The 21,671-nt window shown below is 40.7% G+C and overlaps 1 protein-coding gene across 1 annotated transcript; it reads right to left on the reverse strand.

The window, feature by feature from the left end:
• Window positions 1-1,566: 1,566 nt before the first annotated feature.
• Window positions 1,567-9,619, reverse strand: LOC110488726 (ancient ubiquitous protein 1). The gene is made up of 12 exons (XM_021561053.2): window positions 9,371-9,619; window positions 8,889-9,026; window positions 7,567-7,717; window positions 6,807-6,994; window positions 6,312-6,384; window positions 5,939-6,012; window positions 3,368-3,434; window positions 3,027-3,132; window positions 2,748-2,891; window positions 2,400-2,548; window positions 2,165-2,253; window positions 1,567-2,048 (listed from the first exon to the last, which is right to left on the reverse strand). The coding sequence occupies exons 1-12, from the start codon at window positions 9,409-9,411 to the stop codon at window positions 1,958-1,960; spliced, it is 1,311 nt and encodes a 436-aa protein (XP_021416728.2). The 5' UTR covers window positions 9,412-9,619; the 3' UTR covers window positions 1,567-1,957.
• Window positions 9,620-21,671: the final 12,052 nt, after the last annotated feature.

Raw genomic sequence — 21,671 nt, forward strand, 5'->3', positions numbered from 1 at the left:
TCTGATTGGAAGTGCGACATCACGTGTTGTAATAGGCCGAATATAATAGGACCATATGAAATTAATATAATAAAATTCTGGCTTCATTAGCCTAGTCCTACATTCAGATTGTGCATCATACTCGCGTTATCAATTTCTCAAAAGTCTAGCATGTATGCCGTGATATAATTCATTTGTTCAATTTTGCAGCATTCAATGCCTTTAATCATAATGTTTGCATCATGAAACAGCGCTCCATCATTTACACTAATTAGGGAGAAGTTATGAATAATCATATTTATATTATTTTTACCTTTGACTTGGTCTATTTTCTTGGAGGCAAACAAACCAGCAACAGACTAGATATTTGAAATGTTGAGGCTCTTGCTGAAGTGATTAAATGCCATCTTCAAGACAGTAATCCACTATCTGAATTATATGAGTAACAGACTAAATATATAGTTTACCTTTAAATTTCCACATATTTTAAAAAAATCAACATTCAACTAACCATTGTCAGGATGAAATCTCAGATTACAGATAGACCTACTCGAATAACATTTTGTGTATCACCCATTCTTCGCTTCGCTCTCCTGACTATGAGATATACACATTGGTGGTAAAAATATTTAAAAATCTAGTTACAAAGATATATTATTTTTGAAGAAATATATTGTTTTGACAATATTGCAAGATTATTTTTTGTGCTAGTTAGCTATACCTGCACCAAAACAACAGTATTTTTCCTTCATAGCTAGTTCCCCATCTTCTTAAATAGGAGCCAATTTGTTTTCAGCACTTTCATTTCATGACTGATCAAAACTTGTTTTCTCATGGCTCTCTTGTCTCTGTAGCAGACATTTGGTGAGCAATAAATTTGGAACATCAAATTGCAATCAAATCACAGTATTGAATCGCAACACATATCTTATCGGCACCCAAGTATTGTGATAATATATTGAGGTCACTGGTAATTTCCACCCCGTGTACACGATACTGCCAGTGCCCATAGTGGGGCAGATAACTATAGGTGATGTACCAGGTCAGTGGCCGCCTACTTCTCAAACAAGTGTGGGAAAGAGGGAGAACAGCTGAAGGGGGGGGGGGGGGGGGGGGGCTCGGCCCTATGATCCTGCAGTGCAGAGGAGCGTGATATACCCGCTGTGCCACAAGAGCCCGGGCCTCAGGCAGAGACAGAAGAACACTCATATGCCACATCTACACAAGCATAACACCCCATTCACAATGGTGTGCTATTCTTGTTTCGTCTAACTATTAAACATTTGTTTAATGTTAAGAGTTTCTATAGCTAATCACAGGGATGATCAGCCTGTCTTATCTACTGCCAATAGGAATCACTTTGAATGACCTCCCTCAAAAGCTATATGCTCTAGTTTACGGTTTTATAGTTGGGTTTTTGACTTGATAATTGCAAACGTTTATACACAAATGTATTTACTCTGAAGTAGAGTTCAAAAGTATGACATACACTGATTTTATGACCCAATGGTGCTTTGCGCTCATTGATTCCAGCCAGGGTAAATCAAAGATAAATACTGGAATTGTGATGCTATTCAAGACAATCTCTTGCATTTATAAATGACTGATTTTATTGACATTAAAAATGTATACTGCAGAAACACGTACTCACAAATCATAATGAACCTAAGACCTGAGGAGTATTCTCTGAAAGCAGAGCAAGAAAGATTTCGTTTTTACCACCACCTCTGCCATTATAAAAATAATGAGATGTTTCACGTCACTGGGTCTTAATAGAAATTGTTATCAAAATAATATTTTTACCAGGACAAACAATTAAAAAGACATGCATGATTGCCATGCAAAAAATAATAATAAAAAAATACAAATAAATCCATTGAAATCTTCAGGTCTTCTTCCTGTACGTGTGGGTCAACAAAAACTCCACTCTGCTCTGCGTACACTCCAGTACACTTATAGTCTGTACAATTTTTTGATTTTAACAACCGTCATTCCTAACACGTTTCCCAGCAATCAGATCTTGTTCAGAGGTTTCGTCCTGCTCCAGTTCATGCTTTTCGATGTAGCGTCTAGAGAAAGGAGGGTGGAAACAACTAACAGAGTTGAAAGGTGGACAACAATGACTGAGTGTAAAATGTAGGTGAAATTATAAATTAATCAGATTGAATTGCAGCTTTGATCTCACCTTCTTGCAAACTCATACAAGGCCTCTTTCCTCTCTTGTAGGGACATGTGTCTGTCTACCGGTGATTTCCCAAAAGATTTGGCAGCAGGCTATGGGTCAAAATGATCAAAATCAGACTATATAGCAAACTCCTGATAAATAGAATAGCGTAGCAAGATGGCACATTAATTACTTTGCGAGCAAGGTAATATAGACTACCAGTGTACGTAAGACATAATTTAGATCATTGGCAAACCTTAATGGTGAGAGCAGGTGCAGCTGAAGAAGAGAGGGGCCGCCAGGCTGGGCCTGGTGCAGACATGGCACCGCCTGTGACCTCCACTGGGAACACCTCAGTGCTCTCCAGCAGATTAGTGATAGTGGTGTCCACACAGTTGGTTTGCACTGTAAAAAGGGTAAAGGGAAAGATCTGGGGAAAGCTGCAAACTTCTGTGCCTTTTTCTCCCATTGATCCTAATACAAACTCCATTTGAATAAAATTCACATGCAAATACAGGACTCGAGTCAGTGCACTGCTCATCACCATTCCAAATTCCCAGTCACTGCACTGGAAATGCAAAGTGGAAATAAAAAGGTGGCATACCCAGGTCTCTGGTGATGATGCCAAGGGGGATGTCAGGCAGAACCTCCTTCACCTGCTGAGCCATCCTGCTGATCCTGAGCTCCTCCACCCCAGAGCTGCGGATCATGAAGCCCAGGGGAACTGGACGTGGTCTGGCACCCACATCTGGACAGACAGCAGCAAATACACACCATCACCAATGGTGCCAACCACCCTCCAAGTGAGCATAACAAGCACCAAGGTCATGCTGTAGGAAGGGCCTTGTCAGGGAACTTTTCTCCAGGGCTCCCCCTTACTTACTTGAGGTTGTGGTGCGCGGTGCAATGTGCCTTTTCCTCTTGATGTGCTCCGCTTTGTCTGCTTTGGTAATCTGTGTAGAGACCACGCTGAGCTCAGTGGCTAGAAGCTGAAAATGGACAACACAAAGACCAATCAGAGGACAATATAATAATTATTCTCTTTAGTGTTCCATATCATTGTGAATTTTCGGCTCCCAATGTGATAATAACTTGCAATATACAACAAACCCTTTGATAAGATACATACTTGCTTTGTTTGTTTGATATAAAATGTGGGCGGTAGTGAATAGAAGGCTGTGCAGAATAAGGGTGCAAAAATGAGAAAGGCAAAAGGTTTTATACCTCTTGGACTTTGTTGGCAAACTCTTGAAGGGACTCTTCATCTTGTCTAGATACAGGGGGGAGCCATCTGTGAAAATAAACAAAACAGGGTCTCTACAAGCCTTGTGAGCATTTATAGTGAACCTATTTTGCTTTCACAACGGTTTTACGGTATGTAAAAATAAAAAAGGCAATGTTTACATAACCCATTTTTACGACATTCTTTCCTGCATACGCCTTTTATACCTCCCGTTCGCATGCCGAGTGGTTGTAGTTGTATGAATATACACCATAAAAAAATACATGTTTAGGCAGGTCATAAGATAGATAAGATAAATAAAATGTATTTTCAAAATAATGGCATTCTGAGTTTAATTACACTACATGAACAAAAGTATGTGGACGTCGAACATCTCGTCCCAATACTTTTGGGCAATAATATGAAATTGGTCCCCCCTTTGCTGCTATAAGAGCCTCCACTCTTCTGGGAAGGCTTTCCACAAGATGTTGGAACATTGCTGCGGGGACTAGCATTAGTGAGGTTTGGGCACTGATGTAGGGCGATTAGGCCTGGCTCGCAGTCGGCGTTCCAATTCATCCCAAAGGTGTTTGATAGGGTTGAAGTCAGGGCTCTGTGCAGGCCAGTCAAGTTCTTCCACACAGATCCCGACAAGCCATTTCTGTATGGACCTCACTTTGTGAACAGGGGCATTGTCATGCTGGACCTCGCTTTGTGAATGGGGGCATTGTCATGCTGAAACAGGAAAGGGCCTTCCCCAAACTGTTGCCACAAAGTTGGATGCGCAGAATCGTCTAGAATGTCATTGTATGCTAAGATTTTCCTTCACTGGAACTAAGGGGCCTGGCCTGAACCATGGAAACCCATTTCACGAAGCTCCCAACGAACAGTTCTTGTGCTGACGTTACGTCCAGAGGCAGTTTGAACGCGGTAGTGAATGTTATTTTATTTTTGTACATGCTACGTGCTTCAACACTCCGCAATCCTGTTCTATGAACTTGTGTGGCCTACCACTTCGCTGCTGAGCCGATGTTGCTCCTAGACATTTCCACTTCACAATAACAGCACTTATAGTTGAAAAGGTGGCAGCCTATGACAGTGCCACGTTGAAAGTCACTGAGCTCTTTGGTAAGGCCATTCTACTGTCAATGTATGACTATGGAGATTGCATGTGTGTGCTTGATTTTATAAATAGCCGAATCCACTCATTTGAAGGGGTGTCCACATACACTAAAAGTATATTACGTCCAAATGAATGAAATCAATAGTTCATTATTTTGTTCAATAAACAGACAAGACACACCTACTCCAATCACAATCACACAAACAGAGTGTACAAAACATTCTTTCCATGACATCGACCATCTAGGTGAAAGCTATGATCCCTTATTGATGTCACTTGTTAAATCCTCTTCAAATCAGTGTAGATGAAGAGGAGACAGGTTAAAGAAGGATTTTTTCCCCACCTTGAGACAGAATTGTCTACACAATTCAGAGGGTGAATGGGCATGACAAAAGATATGTGACTTTGAAAGGGGTATGTGGTGCCAGGCACTGGTTTGTGCAGGGTTTCTCCACACTCAACAATTATTATTTTTTTTTTGAATTTTACCCCTTTTTCTCCCCAATTTCGTGGTATCAAATTGTTGTAGTAGCTACTATCTTGTCTCATCGCTACAACTCCCGTACAGGCTCGGGACAGACGAAGGTTGAAAGTCATGGGTCCTCCGATACAGAACCAGCACTGCTTCTTAACACATCCAACCCGGAAGCCAGCCGCACCAATGCGCCGGAGGAAACCAGACAAAATCACATTGATTGAGACAAGTCAGTGAAGTCACAGGCTTTTGGTTCGGGAGTAGGCCTAGGATACGAAGCGACTGAACAGCAAAATAATCCACTTGTTAAAACTAGACAACATAAAATTAGATACATGCTGTCAATTGCATTAGCCTACTTGATTCTAATATTTTCATAAAATCAATTATATTTATTCCCCCAGCTGTGGTTAAGAAAACAGTGCATGCTTCGTGGTGGGCTATGCAAATTTTAGAACTAGCAGGAGGATGGTTAACTGGCGCTGCCTAACATTCATGAAGAGTTTAAGAACGAAGCAGATGCCAATGCCCCCTCAGGTTTACGGCTACGATTCATACTAAGCTGTAGGCAGAAGTTTACCGAAATTATTACTAGGCTGCTAGGCGAAAATAAAAAAGTTTCGGCTTTGATACCAGCAATACCTTTCAGATATAAGGAAACGGCAAAAAAAAAAAAGTTGCCAGTGTGGTAAATTTGGCAGAAAAACTGTGATGAAAGCTTGCTTTGGCCTCTAATCAAGCTGAATGAAAAGTTATATTACAACACAAAATATACTGCTGATCCTGACAAAATAACTCTAAAACGGCAAGACCATTACAGAAACCATTGTTAATTCTAGCAGAATGTTCCAGTGAGTAATGGACTGGACTTTAAGGACATGCATAAAATGTGTCAATTATCAAAGTGATACCTTTACAAGGTCCAACCAGAGCCCCGACAAAGACAAGTAGTGAGAGACAGTAATTATTTAGTACCTTACATGGTACACTGTACATGGGACGAAAAAGGTCCACAACAGTTCTGTCAGCCAAAAGGAGTCTGGCGTGCTCTGGAGAAAGAGGAACAAACTGCATTAGTACTTTCATTTCAGGAAATCCTCTGCATTTGTCTGACAGAATTATGTAAAGGCTAAGTGAAAAATAAACACAATATCTTTAGGTCTATCACCGGAGTGAAAACCAATTTTACAAGAAAGTACTGGCCTTCTATGGACTGTTGGAGGAAACCTTCAACTTTTGAAAGCCCAACTTTTTACACAAACACTCACCAAATGTTGTTGGTTAAATATGTCACGAGTACTGCTTTTAAACTAATACGACAGAGGCAGTTTAGTTTTGATGGTATTACCAGAGCTACAAATGGCCTCTTCACTTGTAAGGCCACAGGCTGAATGGAATCAGTCATGGAGAAAGGCCAGGAGCTGAGGGAGATAAAACACAGGTTAGCTCAGTAATTCTTAGAATCAGTAATACAGGGGCAGTACAGAGCCACCTTACAGCAGTGTTGGCATTCTGCTCAGGACAGATTCTCTTCTAAAAGACCTGTTAATAAATCACTATTTCCAGTTAAATTAATAACAGCAATAGTTCTGGGTTCTACTGGTGATTAGGGAAAAATAGAAAAACGTATTTGTATATACAAATACGGCAGATATAATCGATTACAAAAAAAATTGTTGTCTTATAAACAAGATAAATCCCATGGATAGTACTGATCTGCACATTATGCTTAAACCGGTGCTGTGGGGCAGGGACACTAAGTTTGATGAAAGAACACTTCAAAACCAAAGCGAGAGACAGTGAGAACTCAATCGGCTTGATGACAGGGACAATTGTGGCTCACCTGAACTTCAGCAGGCCAGCGCGCCCATTGGTGGTGTCCTCCTCGGGGAATAGGAGTAGGGGCAGAGTTTTTGGAGAGGAGCAGTATCTCCTGAGGGACTCCTCCATCTCATCCTGGCCCGATATGGCACCCAGCTCCATGAAGCCTCGGGCCCAACACACGAAGCCTGCAGAGTCCTCCAGCATAGGCTGAGCAGAGGAACAGGTCACGGTAAAAATGAATAACAAACACTGGCTGATGGTGTAAGGTTGAGTTAACGCAGGTGCATTTTTTGAAAAATATATCTTTGTTCAGCTGGGCAAGAACAACCAATGAGGTTTACAAACCCTGGATTGCTGATACCATGTATTGGCCATTGAGCGGCTTTGACGCCACCGGTCTGCCATATTGGCACTCCCCAGTAGGACCTCTATAGGAATTAATGGAACTCTACAGTATTTCAATTACATGTTTCAAGGACAAAATCACATTAGTCATATGTAAAAAATGATGTATTTATATATTTCTTTATGTTTAGCTCATATAATATAATGTCAAAGTATGCATGAAGGTGTCTGTAATATAACAAATGTGGCAAAAACTAATGTTGACATTAAATGTATTTCTATAGCTTCCAGAATATTTTTTACAATGGTGGGAGAGTGCCAAGATGGAGGCACGGTGGCTTCAAAACAGTGCCCCCTATCAGTCATCTATTGTATATACAAAATCATTAAAAGAAGTGCAACAATGAATAGCTTCACTTCAACAAAGCACTCACAGTATTGCAGGAAGTCAGAAGATTGACAATGTTGTGGTCAAACTGGGTCACGTGATTGCAGATGTACAGTTTTGTGCTTTTGTCTCTTGAACGTGGGCTGTTCTGTCTGACGTGCATACCAAGGACTGAGAACATTATTCTCACAATGAATCTGGAACAGGAAGAATTCTTTGAGTTTGATCCAGTGAACACAAAACAGGATATGTTTTAAAAAATGGAGAGATACTAGACAAACAGCAAATTTGCCAAGACTTCCCACAATTGGTTCCTTCAAATGTGCACCCTTCTTTGGTTGAGGCATACCCATATTGGGAGAAGCCAATAGCAGAGGTGCATAAAGATGGTGGCCCCCATGTACTTTAAACCATCAAAATAAAGAAAGTCGCACACTCCATGTATAATCTCCCAGCAATTTAATGGGTATTGGGACTTTATTTTGATAGATTATTCGCCGTTAGTAAGCACATCCACACAAACTATTATTCTTGGTGTGCGCCAGCTCATGTTTTTTTAGACCCCATTTACTTACCATAAATGCCTCGTTGTCTAAGTTTGTTGTACTGTACATTTCTTTCCTTTACTCTTTTTTTTGTGTTGTCATTACCAAAGTATACATGAACCCAATTCTAGCTCCAGGTTAACTGCAATTTGAAAAACTGAAAAAGTATATTGTGCTGATTTATTGGTGCATTGAACCATGTTTAAAAAACATTTAAAAAGCCATCGTTTAAATCCTCAGTGGACAGTGTACCCCATTTATAGACGCTAACTGCTTTAGCACCTATTGATGTTATTAGTATCTGGGGGAGTTTTTTAAAAGCCCTGACGCTTGCTTTAAACATTAACACGCATCGCTGACGGCAGTGTTTTGAAAGATGAGGAAAATATCTTTCATATCAGCGAGAAATACTTTTCTAAAAACAAAAGGTTAAATTACTACACACGTTTTATTCGGTTAATGTTCCCACACGGCCATATATCCATGCTACATCACTTGTTTACAAAAAACAGACTGTGTTTTGAAAACCTTGATTATTGACGTGTCTAAACACAGCGTCGGGATTGTAGTTCAGATGACCGAAACTAATCACTCAGAACTGTAGGGAGAAGACAGAATGCCGCCTAGAGTTTAAGCACTATGGATAGCGGTTTAACAATGACATATCTGAATTCCGACATCTTTATGCCCCTTCACCACTGTGGCAGTGCTGACAGATTTGTTTTTACTTTAAGCAGGAAGTCACCCCACTGTGTATGATGATGTCATTATGCTGAGTGAACCTAACATTTAGTAAGATAACCAGTTGCAAAACTACCCTTACCTTCTAGCAAGACTGTCTGGGAGTGCACAGCTCACCAAAAACACATGTGCACCTACGAAGAGTCGTAGTAACATCAAACACAGGCCAACTGGAGAGTAAAGTAATACCAGCAAAAGGACCAGTCCATCGTTTGGCAACCTGTTTGAGACAGACACAGCTCAGTGTTATTCTTGACAGGAAGAATATTCTGAGTCCAAGGGGACAGATTATATGCTTCTAACTAGGAAACTAATGTAACTGTTACCGACCAAACTACTTGCTAGCTAGCCGTTAATGGATAGTAGTATTAATATATTGTAGGCTAATTTGCTTACAGTAACTGACAAGTTAAATGAACGCCAAAAAGACGGTGACTTAGCTAGCTAATAGCCAGAGCCGATTATGAGCAAGACTATTGGAAATCTCTGCCATGGGTATCGGTGGACTGATACTCATTTAGCTGCTAGTTAGCTTGTCTTGACAACAACACTTCTTGTTCTTACCGCTGGAAGTCAAACATCTGTTCTATTCCTCGAGTTTCCATTATTTCACCTAATCTGTAGGTTGAGAAAGTTAATTACACGCGTCACTTTCCTGCATACTAACTAATCAACCATTTAATTCGAAACGATAAAAGGTCAAACTGGTAACCATTTATTTGCTCATGTTGATGCTGGCTAACGTTTCCAGCTAGTCTACCTCAGGCGCCATGTTCAACGCTAGAAAGAGTCTCGTCAGCAGCAGTCTCGTCAGCAGCAAAAAAGGGTACTTCCGGGTTACGGAATTTCGGAACATTTCCAAATAAAAGTCCCCATGTAATAGTAGAAAAGTGTCAATAACCTGGGTTTATTCATGATATAAAAATACTTGTCTAAACATGAACAATTATTCATATTTGTTCATATTTAAATGACATTTGCATTACATTTGTGTTTTAAAACATAAATGCCCACAATGTGAATCACTGTAGATGGTATACACATTGATTTATAGAGCAAAAACTATTATTGGTTCCGCAGTAAAAGTTGGGTAGGGAATACTCAGTAGGGGCTGTATAATCTATATGGTGTCATTTCATGGGGCTCTGAATAAACCACCCATTACATTGGCCACAATTAGGACTGGGCGGTATACTTTATTTTACGATATACCAATATACAGTATTTTACGATATATATTTACGATATAGTATTGATGCATTGACTGTTTGTTTTTTGTTTTTTTTACGTTCTATAACGGTATTTGAATGTTCGGTTTGTTAAATGTAATACGCCGTGTGTAACGTGCATTTTTGTTTTGTTTACTTCGCTACTTGAGTAATTTCTCTCCATGCTGCGTTCCACACAGACCTTGCCCCGCCCCCTGTCAATCACTGAGCGTATTTTGTTGTTCCTGGAGCACGATGCGCTTGCGTTCAATATCTGCATGGTCAATGCAGTACATGCAACAATGTTGATGACCAAGAGGTTGTTTTCACTTTGCTTCCACACATACATTCACTAGCTTTCTATAATAACACTATTTCTATAATTACACTATAGCTTTCTATAATAACACAATTTCTATAATTACACTATAGATTTCTATAATAACACTATTTCTATAATTACACTATAGCTTTCTATAATTACACTATTCTTAGCTGACTTGCCTAGTTAAATAAAGGTTAGAAAAATAAAAATAATTTGGTGTCTACTCTGTCACAATAACTCCTCCCTGGCATTTTCATTTGTTTTCACTTCAAACACTGTATTCGAATAATCATTCTATTTCTATGATTCCAACAGTTCAACAAAGTGTTTTGCTCTAAATCAAATCGCAAGATTTGGTTTAAAATAAGGCCTATATTGTTTGCCCATATCGTGCAGCCCTTATGTGGCAGTGTGGAAATGATTTCAAATGAGTGCAGGAAACCCCTAAATTATTTTGGATTGAATTGAACAGTATAAAACAATCAGAATGGAGAACGACCCATTGAAATCACTTAGAATGTATGCATTGCCACCCTAGGGTCAGGCACTACTCATAAAGCAAATTCTGAACTTTTATTATTCAAAAACATAAAATACAGTCTTAGCGTCAAAAATAAAAATCAATAACGTTCACTTTTATACATTAAATATCGGTTTATAGAGGAAAAAAAACATTATTTGTGCTGATGTAAAAGTGGGGTTGGGATTACTCACTAGGGTCTGTAGAATCTATACAGTGCATTCGGGAAAGTATTCAGACCCCTTGACTTTTTCCACATTTTGTTACGTTACAGCCTTATTCTAAAATAAATTTAACCATTTTTTCCCACTCATCAATCTACACACAATACCCCATAATGCCAAAGCAAAAACAGTTTTTAATTTATTTTTAATTTTAGCAAATGTATTAAAAGTAAAAAAATAGAAATACCTTATAACATAAGTATTCAGACCCTTTGCTATGAGACTGGAAATTGAGCTCAGATACATCCTGTTTCCATTGATCATGCTTGAGATGTTTCTACAACTTGAATGGAGTCCACCTGTGGTAAATTCAATTGATTGGACATGATTTGGAATATAATGTCCCACAGTTGACAGTGAATGTCAGGTTGGGAGAAAGAGGAAATGGCATCTGTGCTTGAATCCGAAGGTGCGGCAAGTGAAGTGTGTGATAATTGAATGGAAAATAATGAAATCAAAGAATGGAACAAAATGAGCAAAAGTTGTAGTAGAAGATAAAGCCTCATTGGGCTGCGTTTTTTTGGAGGAGATTCTTTTGGGAAATCCATTTGTAATAATGAGGACTGTGAAGAAAGCAGTGGGAAAGGTGAATTCAATCAAGGGACTAGAAGCAGCCTTGTTTTGGTTAATTGTGTTGATGAAGAACAGAAGAATCTAGCAGAATTGTCCACGTCAGAAGTAACATGTATTGATCTTCGGAGCAGGGCACCTGCCAAAGGAGTTATAGCTGGAGTCTCATTGGATATACATGATGAGTACCTATGTAGAAAGTCCCAGGAGTGGTCAGTGCATGTTGCCTGACCCGTATGGTAACTGGAAGGAAGGAGAAAAGCCTGTGGATATCATTGTTGTTTGAGGAGACTACCTGAATATGTGAAGCTTGGATATGTAAGTTATGCAGTGAGAGCATTTGTGTACAAACCATTACAGTGTGGAAATTGTAAAGGATATGGTCACGTGTCAAATGTTTGCAGACAAATAATTATGATATTGAAGAATCTGTGAATGAAAAATGTTGCAACTGTGGTGAGGATCATACTCCGGACTTCCTTGAGTGCCCTGTTAAGGGGAATGAGGTCGAGGTGTCAAGGATCAGTGCTGCACAGCCGGATCTCCTATGTGAAGGCGTTGAAGAGAGTCGAAGGGGCACGAGGCATCAGTGTTGAAGATATGGCGGCGGATGCATTGCAACTAGTTGCTAGTGTTTTAAGTCAATTGGGTGATCTGGATACACTCGTTGTGAAGGTTTGTTATTGTGGGGTATTGTGTGTAGCTTGATGAGCGCCATCCATCATTCCTTCAATTTTCCAGTCCCTGCCAATGGAAAAATTGTGTTCTTGGGTGATGAGAGATGTTGGGTTTGTACCAGACATAGCATTTTGCTTGATGGCCAAAAAGCTAAATTTTAGTCTCATCTGACCAGAGTACCTTCTTTCATATGTTTGGGGACTCACCCACATGCCTAATGGCCAACACCAAATGTGTTTGCTTATTTTTTTTCTTCAAGTAATTGCTAATTTTTTTCTTCAAGCAATGGCTTTTTTCTGGCCACTCTTCCTGTAAAACCCAGCTCTGTGGAGTGTGCGGCTTAAAGTGGTCCTATGGACAGATACTCTAATCTCAGCTGTGGAGCTTTGCAGTTCCTTCAGGGTTATCTTTGGTCTCTTTGTTGCCTCTCTGACTAATGCCCTCCTTGCCTGGTCTGTGAGTTTTGGTGGGTGGCCCTATCTTGGCAGGTTTGTTGTGGTGCCATATTCTTTCAATTTTTTTAATAATGAATTTAAACGTGCTCCGTGGGATGTTCAAAGTTAAAGATATTTTTTTATAACTCAACCCTGATCTGTATTTCTCCACAACTTTATCCCTGACCTGTTTGGAGAACTAGTGGTGGTGGTGCCGCTTGCTTGCTGGTAGTGGTGGTGGTGGTGCCGCTTGCTTGGTGGTAGTGGTGGGGGTGGTGGTGCCGCTTGCTTGGTGGTGGGGGTGGTGGTGCCGCTTGCTTGGTGGTAGTGGTGGGGGTGGTGCCGCTTGCTTGGTGGTAGTGGTGGGGGTGGTGGTGCCGCTTGCTTGGTGGTAGTGGTGGTGGTGCCGCTTGCATGGTGGTGGTGGTGCCGCTTGCTTGGTGGTGGGGGTGGTGGTGGTGCCGCTTGCTTGGTGGTGGTGGTGGTGGTGGTGGTGCCGCTTGCTTGGTGGTGGTGGTGGTGCCGCTTGCATGGTGGTAGTGGTGGTGGTGCCGCTTGCATGGTGGTAGTGGTGGTGCCGCTTGCTTGGTGGTGGTGGTGCCGCTTGCTTGGTGGTGGTGGTGCCGCTTGCATGGTGGTAGTGGTGGTGGTGCCGCTTGCATGGTGGTGGTGGTGCCGCTTGCTTGGTGGTGGGGGTGGTGGTGGTGCCGCTTGCTTGGTGGTGGTGGTGGTGGTGCCGCTTGCTTGGTGGTGGTGGTGCCGCTTGCATGGTGGTAGTGGTGGTGGTGCCGCTTGCATGGTGGGGGTGGTGGTGGTGCCGCTTGCTTGTTTGTGGTGGGGGTGGTGCCGCTTGCTTGGTGGTAGTGGTGGGGGTGGTGGTGCCGCTTGCTTGGTGGTGGTGGTGCCGCTTGCTTGGTGGTGGGGGTGGTGGTGGTGCCGCTTGCTTGGTGGTGGTGGTGCCGCTTGCTTGGTGGTGGTGGTGCCGCTTGCATGGTGGTGGTGGTGCCGCTTGCTTGGAGGTGGGGGTGGTGGTGGTGCCGCTTGCTTGGTGGTGGTGGTGCCGCTTGCTTGGTGGTAGTGGTGGGGATGGTGGTGCTGCTTGCTTGGTGGTAGTGGTGGGGGGTGGTGGTGGTGGTGCCGCTTGCTTGCTTGCTTGCTTGCTTGCTTGGTGGTGGTGGTGGTGGTGGTGGTGGTGGTTCTGCTTGCTTGGTGGTGTTGCAGACTGGGGCCTTTCAGAACAGTTGTGTATATATACTGAGATCATGTGACACTTAGATTGCACACAGGTGGACTTTATTTAACTAATTATGTGACTTCTGAAGGTAATTGGTTGCACCAGATCTTATTTAGGGGCTTCATAGCAAAGGGGGTGAATACATATGCATGCACCACTTTTCAGTTTCAGTTTTAGATTTTTTTTTTGATTTTTTGGAAACAGGTAATTTTTTAAATTTCACTTCACTAATTGGGAATAGTTTGTGTATATCCATTACATGAAATCCAAATAAATATCCATTGAAATTACAAATCAAATCAAATCAAATCACAATTACAGGTTGTAATGCAACAAAATAGGAAAACACCAAGGGGGATGAATACTTTTGCAAGGCACTGTATAGACTCTAGTGCTAGATCAATAGATTCTGTAGAAAATTATGTTCTTTACATTCATTTACTCATACTCCAACCATTTTCCATGTGCTCTACCTTGCTTGTAATATTATTATTTTATATAAATGAGTAATTTTCTTAAATTTAGACCCCGATGTAATTTTGTAACTTTATTTTAACATTATGCACTATACAAAGCTTCAAAAATGATTGATTTCGTATCATACACATAGCGTTTTTCCCAAATACTTTTATTTTGAAGGCAAAATCAGAAAACCGGAAGTTTTAATGTTGCTGCCATGAGCAGAAAGTGCAAGAGTGACATTTTCCACCATTTCCAGTTCCTTCTTTTTTTGTTTACAGAACTATGCTTTATTATGGTACACAAAAGTTATTAAGACATCAAATTACATAGTGCTGTTACATTCATGTTTTTAAATTCAATTGAATAGACATCCTGTTATCCCAGTGCATCCACACCTTGTTTTCCCTACTGTGTTCAGCGTTGAACCACATGTGCATTCCTACTTTTATCTGGTTCACTGTGATGAGTGAGGAATGAAGTGAGCGCTGGAAAGAGGAACACTGAAAAAAGGGAGAAAGAGCAGAGAGCAAGTGATAGTACCCTGCAGCATCACTCTTATGCACTTATTTTCCACTCTGGGACCCCTGGCTCACCCTGAACCCGGACCCAAATGGAAGTGGATCAAATAGTGATTTTAATAAATGTTGTATGGAAATATTTTATAAAATGTACTTTTTGCCCTCAAATATGTTAATGGTCGATTTTCTTCAGTCCAGCACACCTCACTATGTAAATAATTACAGAATAAGTGTTCAATAGATTCAGTTTCTAGTTCACAAAAACTGCATTCACTGGTAACATCAGGTATATATTTAGAAATCAAGCTATTACACGGATAGAATCTATGGATAATCTTAAAGGTGATCTCCTACTTTATTGGTCATCATAAATGTGTGTGGAGTGAGCCAAGCACGGCGCCAGTTTACATCAAACGATGAAGCCCAACAAAATATAGCAGAGGGAATATAATTCCTGTAGAAAATATCCCTTAATAAACAATCATTTAATTTCTTATCTAGTACACCTATGTCATTCACCTGGATATCACTTACAATATGATATGTTCCAAAATACGCATTATCTCAGTAGAGTTTATCCCAGTAGGTATAGCTTTTATAACAGGGCCTTATTCCTTGCTGGAAACCTCAAAGTTGTATCTTTCCATAAACGATTCCTTCTTTTTTTCTTCATTACATGCTGACCAGACCATATGCGCTATTGAGCGCACGTTGATTTTGTCCACCCACATGGGAGAGGCAGGATTTGCAGCGCGTTGGGCATCACAAATAGAACCAAGTTCTATTTTAGAGCCTGGCTATGCAGACGCTCGCTCACAAGCAGTGTGGGTGCAATGATTGAATAACATATATGTGTACATTTATTTTGCAATGCTCACACATGCGACTCGTCCGGTCTGGTCAGCGTGTAAAGTTATCTGGCATCATTGTTTTCCAGTATTTTCAGGTTTTGTGATATCTCTGGGGAAAATGGATGGTAGGAGCATGGAGAGGTCGGCGATAAATTAAGGTTAATGGGGTGGTGTTTTTGTTTATTTGATCAAATAGTGGTATGTAGGCGTAGGATTAGTTGACGGTGGAATTATTTTCTCCCTTTCCCCCTTCCTCTTATTTTTGGATCACAAAATGTAACTTGATTGACCACAGTAGGTGGCGGCATGCACAAACAAAATGCAACTTGATTGACCACAGTAGGTGGTAGGATACCGATGAAGTCAAATTGGATGGGATTCAGAGATAGATGGGAGGAGTTGATGGTAGCTGAAGGATGGGATTAAAAACAAACAAAAGATAACTATAATAAAATACATTGTGTCCATAAAATGTATATAGTATTCATAAACTGGAAGTAGAAGCGAAGGTGTTCATTAGTTTACTCCAATTAAGGAAGTGGTAGAAGGGTTAAGGGAAAATAAATCAAAATACATTTAAAAGAGATGTGTACATGTATGTATGTATATATACAGGGTTGGGGAGTAACAGATTAAGTGTAAGGGATTACAAAAAAAAGGTAATCCGTTATGTTACCAGCAAAAATATTGTAATCAGATTACAGACACTTTTGAAAAACTAGATGATTCCTTTGAGGATTACTTATAAATTCCCCAAAAAATCTATGACACTTCTCTGTTTTCTCAATGACATTCAAATCAGCATTGAAAAAGGCGCAAATTTAAGTTTGTTCCACCTGAGCGAGTCTGACCACAAATCAGAGACCACTATGATGACACACCAAATGGGTTTGATGGATCACGGGAAAAGAGCAGGAATAGGCTTTTGTAGGCTACAGTCGAAACTGCCTTCCAATGGTGCGACTGCTGTCTGCATCCAAAGATTATCCAACTTGAATAAACGCTTGGAGGTAAGGATGACAGTAGTGGTGTAGTCTAGAACCGTATGGATATCACTCATTATTGATATCTACATAGCGCATTGATGTGAATCACACTGCTGCTCTCTCATTTAGCTATTTGCGCCTTAGGGATTGTGGATGGCTGTTCACAAATCTAAATGTGTATTTGAACTCAGTAATGGTTGAGTTGTCACACAATGAGAACCCAACATATAAATTCGTTTTTCTCCAGTATTTGTAAACAAACACTGTATAGCCTCATAACATGGTTAAAACAATAATGTTGATATCATGGATGGTTAGTCCTTGCATCATAGCTCTGTCTATTAATCTGAGAGTGGTTACATTTCTCCAGGCCCAGCCCTCAGCTTTTTACCAAAACAGAGGCTTGGCGGCCATTTTGTTATTGTTTCATCTGTGGATTTGCCCTTTAAACAGCTGCATATTATCAAGATATCAAAGTGTCACCAACAAAAAGGTAAACAATAGGCCTATAGAAAATGCAGCATATGCCATTCATTTTTCACATGTACAGTCGTGGCCAAAAGTTTTGAGAATGACACAAATATACATTTTCACAAAGTCTGCTGCCTCAGTGTCTTTAGATATTTTTTGTCAGATGTTAGTATGGAATACGGAAGTATAATTACAAGCATTTCATAAGTGTCAAAGGCTTTTATAGACAATTACATGAAGTTAATGCAAAGAGTCAATATTTGCAGTGTTGACTTTTTTCAAGACCTCTGCCATCCGCCCTGGCATGCTGTCAATTAACTTCTGGGCCACATCTTGACTGATGGCAGCCCATTCTTGCAAAATCAATGCTTGGAGTTTGTCAGAATTTGTGGGTTTTTGTTTGTCCACCCGCCTCTTGAGGATTGACCACAAATTCTCAATGGGATTAAGGTCTGGGGAGTTTCCTGGCCATGGACCCAAAATATTGATGTTTTATTCCCCGAGCCACTTAGTTAACACTTTTGCTTTATGGCAAGGTGCTCCATCATCCTGGAAAAGGCATTGTTCGTCACCAAACGTTTCCTGGATGGTTGTGAGAAGTTGCTCTCAGAGGATGTGTTGGTACCATTCTTTATTCATGGCTGTGTTCTTAGGCAAAATTGTGAGTGAGCCCACTCCCTTGGCTGAGAAACAACCCCACACATGAATGGTCTCAGGATGCTTTACTGTTGGCATGACACAGGACTGGTGGTAGCGCTCACCTTGTCTTCTCCAGACAAGCTTTTTTCCGGATGCCCCAAACAATCGGAAAGGGGATTCATCAGAGAAAATAACTCTACCCCAGTCCTCAGCAGTCCAACCCCTATACCTTTTTCAGAATATCAGTCTGCCCCTGATGTTTTTCCTGGAGAGAAGGGTCTTCTTTGCTGCCCTTCTTGACACCAGGCCATCCTCCAAAAGTCTTTGCGTGCAGATGCACTCACACCTACCTGTTGCCATTCCTGAGCAAGCTCTGTACTGGTGGTGCCCCGATCCCGCGGCTGAATCAACTTTAGGAGACGGTCCTGTCGCTTGCTGGACTTTCTTGGGCGCCCCGAAGCCTTCTTCACAACAATTGAACCACTCTCCTTGAAGTTCTTGATGATCAGATAAATGGTTGATTTAAGTGCAATCTTACTGGCAGCACTATCCTTGCCTGTGAAGCCCTTTTTTGTGCAGAACAATGATGACGGCACGTGTTTCCTTACAGGTAACCATGGATGACAGAGGAAGAACAATGATTCCAAGCACCACCCTCCTTTTGAAGCTTCCAGTCTGTTATTCGAACTCAATCAGCATGACAGAGTGAACTCCAGCCTTGTCCTCATCAACAATCACACCTGTTTTAACAAGACAATCACTGATATGATGTCAGCTGGTCCTTTTGTGGCAGGGCTGAAATGCAGTTGAAATGCTTTTTTGGGATTCAGTTCATTTGCATGGCAAAGAAGGACTTTGCAATTAATTGCAATTCATCTGATCACTCTTCATAGCATTCTGGAGTATATGCAAATTGCCATCATACAAACTGAGGCAGCAGACTTTGTGAAAATTAATATTTGTGTCATTCTTATAACTTTTAGACACGACTGTAAATAACACTTTTCAGTAGTGCTCAATGCATGCCATTCCATGAGCGCAGGATTTATTTTTCAACTCGAATCAATGAGCCCAATCAGACCTCCATGACAACAAAATCATAAACAGAGTTGGGCTGGCTAATAAGTCATTTGTTTTGGGGTTATGCTCAGGTAAAACAATTTGGCTAATCTATACTACCATATTTCCTAGTCCTATTCTTGAAGATCATGAATGACTGGAATTCTGATCGACTTCGTTTTTTAATGTAAAGATATAATTTAATTGTATTATTACATGGAGTAGAAAGAGATTGGTTAGAGGAAGCCAACATAAAAAGTTAAATGTAACATCCATATATGGCCAGCTACATAAACTTTAACATTGATTGATCCTGCAATAGATGTTGTTCAATTGGTAACATACATTTTTTTCTTCAAATGACTCTTAAGGAAAAGTAATCTAAAATCAGATTACGTTACTGAGTTTGGGTAATGCAAAAGTTACATTACTGATTACAATTTGGCAGGTAACTAGTAATTGTGACGGATTACATTTATAATGTAATCTACCCAACCCTGTATACGGTACCAGTCAAAAGTTTAGACACACCTACTCATTTAAGGGTTTTTCTTTATTTTTACAATTCTCCACAATGTAGAAAAATAGTAAAGACATCAAAACTATGAAATAACACATATGAAATCATTTAGTAACAAAAAAAGTGTTAAACAAATCAAAGTAGCCACCTTTTACCATGACAGCTTTGCACACTCTCAGCATTCTCTCAACCAGCTTCACCTGGAAAGCTTTTCCAATTGTCTTAGAGTCCTCACATATGCTGAGCACTTGTTGGCTACTTTTCCTTCACACTGCGATCCAACTCAGCCCAAACCATCTCAATTGGGTTGAGGTCGGGTGATTGTGGAGGCCAGGTCATCTGATGTAGCACTCCATCACTCTCCTTCTTTGTCAAATAGCACTTACACAGCCTGGAGGTGTGTTGGGTCATTGTCCTGTTGAAAAACAAATGATAGTACCACTAAGCACAAACCAGATGGGATGGCGTATCGCTGCAGAATCCTGTGGTAGCCATGCTTGTTAAGTATGCCTTGAATTCTATATAAATCATTGACAGTATCAACAGCAAAGCACCCACACAACATCACACAGTGGGAACCACACATGCGGAGATTCACCTACTCTGCGTCTCACAAAGACACGGCTGTTGGAACCAAAAATCTCAAATTTTGACTCATCAGACCAAAGGACACATTTCCACCGGTATAATGTCCATATGGCTCGTGTTCTTGGCCCAAGCAAGTCTCTTCTTATTATTAGTGTCTTGTAGTACTGGTTTCTTTGCAGCAATTTGATCATGGTCCTGATTCACACAGTCTCCTCTGAACAGTTGATGTTGAGATGTGTCTGTCTGTTACTTGAACTCTGTGAAGCATTTATTTGGGCTGCACTAATGCACTTATCCTCTGCATCCTCTTATCCTCTGCAGCAGAGGTAACTCTGGGTCTTCCTTTCATGTGGCGGTCCTCATGAGAGCCAGTTTCATCATAGTGCTTGATGGTTTTTGTGACTGCACTTTAAGAGACTTTCAAAGTTCTTGAAAGTTTCCGAATTGACTGACCTTAATGTCTTAAAGTAATGATGGTCTTTGCTTCTTGTTGCCATAATATGAAGAGTATTTTACCAGATATTTTTGTTTTATTTAACTAGGCAAGTCAGTTAAGAACAAATTCTTATTTTCAATAAAGGCCTAGGAACGGGGTTAACTCTGCCTGTTCAGGGGCAGAACGACAGATTTTTACCTTGTCAGCTTGGGGGTTTGAACTTGCAACGTTCCGGTTACTAGTCCAACGCTCTAACCACTAGGCTACCGCTCTAACCACTAGGCTATCTTCTGTATACCACCCCTACCTTGTCACAACACAATTATTGGCTCAAACGCATTAAGAAGGAAATAAATTAACTTTTAAGATGGCATACCTGTTAATGTAAATGCATTCCAGGTGACTACCTCATGAAGCTGGTTGAGAGAATGCCTAGATTGTGCAAAAATGTCATCAAGGCAAAGGTGGCTACTTTGAAGAATCTCAAATATAAAATATATTTTGATTTGCTTAACACTTTTTTGGTTACTACATGATTCCATACGTGTTATTTCATAGTTTTGATGCCTTCAATATTACTCTACAGTGTAGAAAATAGTACAAATAAAGAAAAACCCTTGAATGAGTAGGTGTGTCCAAACTTTTGACTGGTATTGTGTATGTACAGTATATAGATTTTTTTACCCAAAAATATATGGCCGATTGGAAATTATGCAGCTGATCTTTTTTTGGTTGCCTACTTTTGATTTGACTGCTAATTACAGTATAATAATGAAGTTAAAAAACAGAGATTTTCACAGGGGGGGGAGCTGAACTGGATTAACACTAAAAGTGTGCGCTAGCTGTTCTTCTTCTATGGCGGTCCTCAAACAAACGTTAAAGGTGCAGGCCACCAGGTGCAGTCATCTTTGGTATGACACTACAAGCTTGGCACACCTGTATTTGGGGAGTTTCTCCCATTCTTCTCTCCAGATCCTCTCAAGCTCTGTCAGGTTGGATGGGGAGTGTCGCTGCACAGCTATTTTCAGGTCTCTCCAGAGATGTTCAAGTCTCTACGGTTCAAGTCTGGGCTCTGGCTAGGCCTCTCAGGGACATTCAGAGATTTGTCCCGAAGCCACTCATGCGTTGTCTTGGCTGTGTGC

The sequence above is a fragment of the Oncorhynchus mykiss genome, chromosome 14 (genome assembly GCF_013265735.2).
Source record: "Oncorhynchus mykiss isolate Arlee chromosome 14, USDA_OmykA_1.1, whole genome shotgun sequence".
Classification (NCBI taxonomy): Eukaryota; Metazoa; Chordata; class Actinopteri; order Salmoniformes; family Salmonidae; genus Oncorhynchus; species Oncorhynchus mykiss.